The sequence below is a fragment of the Elephantulus edwardii genome, unplaced genomic scaffold (assembly GCF_000299155.1).
Source record: "Elephantulus edwardii isolate Elephantulus edwardi_28Jun2011 unplaced genomic scaffold, EleEdw1.0 scaffold00014, whole genome shotgun sequence".
Classification (NCBI taxonomy): domain Eukaryota; kingdom Metazoa; phylum Chordata; class Mammalia; order Macroscelidea; family Macroscelididae; genus Elephantulus; species Elephantulus edwardii.
The window spans coordinates 16,730,826-16,736,825 of NW_006399764.1; the positions used below are offsets into that span (position 1 = coordinate 16,730,826).

General features: G+C 36.5%; 1 protein-coding gene across 2 annotated transcripts in view; it reads left to right on the forward strand.

Annotated features, from left to right (window-relative positions):
* PSIP1 (PC4 and SFRS1 interacting protein 1) overlaps nt 1–6,000 on the forward strand; it is a 36,091-nt gene that overhangs the window by 22,103 nt on the left and 7,988 nt on the right. For both annotated transcript variants that reach the window (XM_006881286.1, XM_006881287.1), the window contains exons 6-7: nt 591–687; nt 4,538–4,613. In XM_006881286.1, coding sequence (XP_006881348.1) covers nt 591–687; nt 4,538–4,613 — 173 coding nt within the window. The remainder of the gene's footprint in view (nt 1–590; nt 688–4,537; nt 4,614–6,000) is intronic.

Below are 6,000 nucleotides of genomic sequence, written 5' to 3' on the forward strand. Positions count from 1 at the left end.
GAAAGTAAAAATTGTACAGATTAACAATATTACCAAGTTAGATATACTAATAACTTCATGTCCTTTCTAATATTAGAATAGGATCATAAGTAGGTAGTAATGAAGCAATTAGATTTGAGACTTCAGGAAAATACACACATAAATGACATTGTTACAAGACTGACTTGTACCATATAAGTGTATTAAAAGGAAAGCCTTAAAGGAGCTCTGCTGACTTAGTGGCAAGAAGCTGTGCTGCAATCCTGAAGTCGTGTGGTCCGAGTCCACCAGAGCTCCTCTGGAGACGGAGAGGCAATCTCTTCCTGTGCCAGTCGGATCCATTTCATAGGTGTACAACCAGGGGAGAAAAAATAAAGCGGCCTTTTCCCAAGTGACTTTTAAAATTAAAATTTAAAAAAAAAAACACACAAACAAACCATAGTTGTAAGGTATATATGCGGCTGCCACGGAGATAAGGGCAAATAAGATAAATAACAAAAACCATTTTTCTTGTTTTGAAGTTACCAATGAGTTGCATCTGTTAGCCATAAAGATTTTGCAGTGCCTCCTGTTTCCTAATTTACTAAGTTATAGAAATCTTTGTGATTCAGGCAGAAAAACCAGTAGAAACTGAAGAGACAGGAGTAGTGACAACAGCAGTCGCCTCTGTCAATCTGAAAGCAAGCCCAAAGAGGGGACGGCCTGCAGGTAAGATTGCACATATGCACATGCTTGGGGGACGGGGGTGGGGGAAAAAATCAAGAACGTAATCTTTTAAAAAGTCCATTGAACTTGAGATTCCTATTCAGTGCCTTACAGTGTTGAGTGCCTCAGCTATTTTGGAATGAGTTACACGATTAGAATTGATTGTAAAACAGAAAATTTAAAAAAGAACATTATGGTTTCTGCTTTATTGTGGTTACATTTTCTCATCACTAGGAGCAACAGAAGGGAACTAAACCAAAGGCCATCTCTGGTTGTGGAGACCCACTGGGCTCCTCTGAAGGTGCATAACCTCCAGTGTAAGTTACAGCCTCAAAAACCTGCTGGAGGATCAGCTGTCAGTCGGCTTCAGCTCAGTAGCAATGAGTTGACTAAAAGAGGCTGTGGTAAGGATAAAATGACCATGAATAAGGGGTTCATTATATCTTATGCAGCATTAAAAAATGAAAATCTATTGCTATTTAAAGTCATTTCCTCTTCATAGTGACCCTACAGAGAGAATAAATGCCCATGGGATCACTAAAGCTTTACAGAAGCAAACAACCATCTATTTTGTTGGTGCTTTGAACCACTGATCTCTTGGAGCAGCCAAGAATACTAGCCAGTGCATCACTGGGTTTGAACCACCAGAGAGGTGCAGACGTTAACAGTACAGCTACAGACTACATCACCAGAGCGCCCTTAGGAACCAGAAAAGCTTTCTAAGTGGAATCAAAGTCAAAGCATGAGAAATAGCAATTAATGCCAGCTGTTAGTAGATGAAATTTTTGTACTCTTCTTAGGATTTTTATAGTAGCTATCTTCACCATTGCCTATTTAAAGTATTTCTGTAGTTTGACAAATTGGAAAAAAGAAAATGAACCAAAGTAGAACCTTTCTGCCTGTTCATAATTTTATGGGGGCAGGGGGGGATAGATGGTGATGTTAAGTGCCATCATTTCAAGTCTGACCCATAGCAGTCCTGTGAAAACCAGATCTGGACCCTGCCTAGTCCTGTGCCATCCTCACCATCTCCGAAGTACGTTAGCTCATGGCTGCAATCACTCTGTCCATCCGTCTAATTGAGGGTCTTCTCTTTACTTGTCCCGCCACCTATCCAGATAAGTCTGATGTCCCTCTCTAAAGAATGCCTTCTCTTAGCAACATGCCCAAAGTATAAGAGACAAATCTTTTTTTATCTTTGCCTCTAAGCAGCACTCTGCACTTTTTCCAAGATAGGTATTCTTTTGACATTCTATGAGATACTGGTACTTTCCTCCAACACCACAGTTCAAAAATAACATCTTCTGTCATCATTAGTCACTGTCCAGCTCTGATGCATAACAAGACATTGAAACACACCTTAAGTCTTCAAACTGACATCATTGCTCCTCAATAATTTAGAGGTTCCTGATGATGGTAGACTTTTCTATCAATGTTGCCTGTTGGTCCAGTGGTGAGAATTTTTGTTTTCTTGACACTGAGATGCCACTTTGAAAGCTGTATTCTTTGATCTGTGGCAAGCGCTTCAAGTTGTGCCATCTAAACATAGGCTATTGTTAAATCTTCCTCAAATCTTGATGCCACATACTTCATAAAGTTCAGCTTCTCAATTAACATGCTCAGCATAGAGCTTGAATAGGTACAGAGAGAGGATACAACCTTGGCACACACCCTTTTAATTTTATGCTATGTACCTTACTATGTTCACGCAGTAGTCTCTTGGTCTAAGTGTAGGTTTTGTGTGAGCACAGTTAAGTGTTCTGGGATTCCCACTCTTTGTGTTAGCCATAATTTGTTAAGATCCACACAGTCAAATGCCTTTGCGTAGTGAGTAAAGCACAAGACATTCTTTTGACATTTTTTGCTTTGAGCTAGGATCCATCTGACATCAACAGTGGTATTTTAAAAAAACCCCAAAACCCAAGTGAACTCCCTGGTGCCACAGCCTCTTCTAAACTCAACTTCAGTTTCTAGCAGCTCTCTGTATTTGGTAGCTATTTCTTGATCTTCAGCAGTATTTGTTTGCCTACATGTGATATTAATACTATTATTTAATAATTTCCATTATTAAATTTGTTAGATAACCTTTCTTGGGAATGGGAGCAGATAGGGTCCGTCCCCCCCCCCCAGTCATTTGACAATGGCTTCAGTGCAGCTTGAACTTCGAATACCATCATTCTTCTAAAACATTTCAGTGTTGGCCACTTCTTTTTGGTACAGTGATTCTGTATATTCCCTGCATCTTCTTTTGATACTTCTGGATCATTTAACATTTTGCCCATAGCCTCTCTAAACAGTATAACTCAAGGCTTGATTCCTGCCCCCCCCTTGTTATGTACCATTGGATCAGATCCGTCTGGCACAGAAGGATATTGCCCCTCCTCTAGTGGAACATCTGGTGGATTTGAACTGCATGACTTAAGGATTGGAGCACAGCTTCTTGCCACTACACCACCAGAGCTTCCTGACTTGAATACATTTTTAAGTACATTCAACTTGAGATGCTAAGTGAATTCTTCCCTTTTTATTGTCCAATTCTGGGTCTTGTTTGGTTGGTCTTCTTGAGCTGCTCTTTGAAATCTTTTACTTCAGCATCTTTTCAACTTGATGTGGCTTCTCAAAGCTCTAGTGCAATTTTCAGTCTCTTCTAGCATACATTTTGGTTTTTTCTTCTCTGTCCTTGTAATGATCTTTTGCTCTCTTCATGAAATATTCTTGATGTCATCCCACAACTCATCTGCTCTTTAATCATTAGTGATGAGTGCCTCAAACTATTCTTAGGATGAATTTTAAATTTAGGAGGGATAGATTCAAGATCTTATTTTGTTTTTTGTTGGACTTGTATGGTAAAAATAAAGATGAGAAATACTCAAGCCAAACTCCTTGCCACTGAGTTGATCGTAACTCCCTCATAGAACAAAGTAGAAGTTCCCTGTTTGGTTTCAGAGGCTGTAAATCTTAATGGGAGTAATCCACATGTTATTCTTACAGAAAACAGCTGATAGGTTCTAAACTTTTACTTCATAGCCTTAACCTACCAGTTAATCCACTAGACCACTACTCTACCTGGAGATAGGACAACTGAGAAATCTTTTGCAGAATTTTAATTCTGAAATTTAATATTGTTGTAATGAATCAAGGTGTGTCTGTCACTAGAGAATTCTGTCAGTTCAGACACAAATTTTCAAATACGTGTATATATACATATCTGTGCTGTAAGTTCTATTGTTTCATTTTGTGACTTTATTTTAAATTGGTTTGCTTACAGAGTTTGTCTGCATTGTGTTTTATGCTGTTCTTTATTCATATTGTTTCAAACAATCATTTTTATGCAGTTTTATAAAATTAATCACCATTGGACCTTGCCCATCATTACCCCTCTTTTTACCCAGGTCTTTCCCATTTATTTCTCCCCCCCCCCCCCCCCCAAAAAAAGTGTGTAACCTAGTGGTTTTGCCCCTCCCGGTCCTCAGCCCTCTCCCTGAGTTCCCATACGTTTCACTAGTTATTCTGTGACATTTTGAGTCATGAAACATATAATGCTGCTTTAACCCCCTCAGCTATACTAAGGCCAAATATAAATTTACACCTTTTTAATACATGTGATTTTTGTGGGAGTTTACTTAGAAATTGGCTCATTTACCTAAATTTATTCTTGATCTGTCTCTGAATTTTCTGTTGCTCACTTGAAAATTTATATATAAAGTAGTTATATCTTTAATATTTATATCTATGTATAATAAATACCTAATATGGTCTTATGTTAATGGATCATTTAAATCTTTATATGTGATATTTGAAACATAATGGAAAATTTGGTAATTAACGTTTTCTTTCCCCATGTTAAAATTAGCCACAGAAGTCAAAATTCCAAAACCAAGAGGCAGACCGAAAATGGTAAAACAGCCTTGTCCTTCAGAGAGTGAAATGTGAGTCTATTTTCAACATAATTATTCAGTGAAGGAAATATTTGACATTAAAGTCTACATCATTTTTCTTTAAATTTTTAGATTTTACTATATAGTATTAATTGCTTGTATTGGTAATTTTATAAAATAGGAAGAAAGCATATATAATAGTTTAATATGTAAAATAAATTATAAGGCAATGAAAAAACTAGTATCAGCAGTATAATTAGGATATATTGAAGCAATTGCATAAATGTTTCAGAATTTTTCTTTTTCTTAAATTGTTGTGCCCTGTCTAATCAGCTCCTTATCCAGCAGAGCATCTGGTGTATTTGAACTGTGTGCCTTAGGGATTGCAGCACAGCTTCTTGCCACTAGGCCACCAGAGCTCCCTTTCAGAAAATATTTTTAATAATATCCCTAATTCCTATGTAGTTCTTTTAGAATAACTTTTTCTTAAAAAAAATAAAATATATATAGATAGATAGATATAGATATATAGTTTTAAGATATTTTAGCATGAAAACTGCTTGCTTTGCCAGAGTCCACTCAGAAAATTATTTACATTACCCTAGATATAATACATTTTTCTTCTATTTTCCCTGTACCTTTCCCCCTTAAGGGATGCAATTTATTTATAAACCAGTGCTAAAAATATGAAACTTTCTAAGTCAAAATATATTTAAAGGACTTGATTTGATTGGCAAGATAATCAAAGTTTACTAAAAATCAATGGCACAGAATTAAAGCCTGATTTAATTAATAAAATTGAGAAATTAGATACTTCATAGGGTAACTTTTTAAACATACCAAATCAACTCATTCCTTTTCAGTGACATCCTAAATGTTTTATCCAGTCATGGCATTAGACGGAAAGTAAAATTACATGAACTACAGTCACGACTGTTCCTTGCTCTTAGTACTTAGGAATGCATATAAACAATGACCCAGTGCATGTTGGTGGCATTGTGGTTAAAGTGCCTGGCTATAAATCAAACCCCCATCAGTTCAGAGTCACCACTACTCTTTAGGAGAAAGATGTGCCAATCTTTCCTAAAGATAACAGCCTTGGGAACTGGGGAATTGTGCTCTGTCCCACAGGGCTGCTAGGTGTTCGAATTCATGTCATGACTATAAAGTTCTTTTGATTTTGTTGGGTTTTATTTTCTCCCTAGACGTAGCTTTCCACTTTGTTTTTCTCCATGGACTCAGTTGGTTAATACTTGTTAAGAGCCATGAGAATCATTTTATATTTAAAAACATGTATAATAAAAATCGTGAACAAAGTGAGATTATTTTATTTGTATAATTCTGTTACTTAAAAGTAAAATAAACCCATATGAAAATTTTAAGCATGATAGGAGGAAAAAATTCTAAAGAAAAATATTTTTTTCTGTCAACTTCAGGG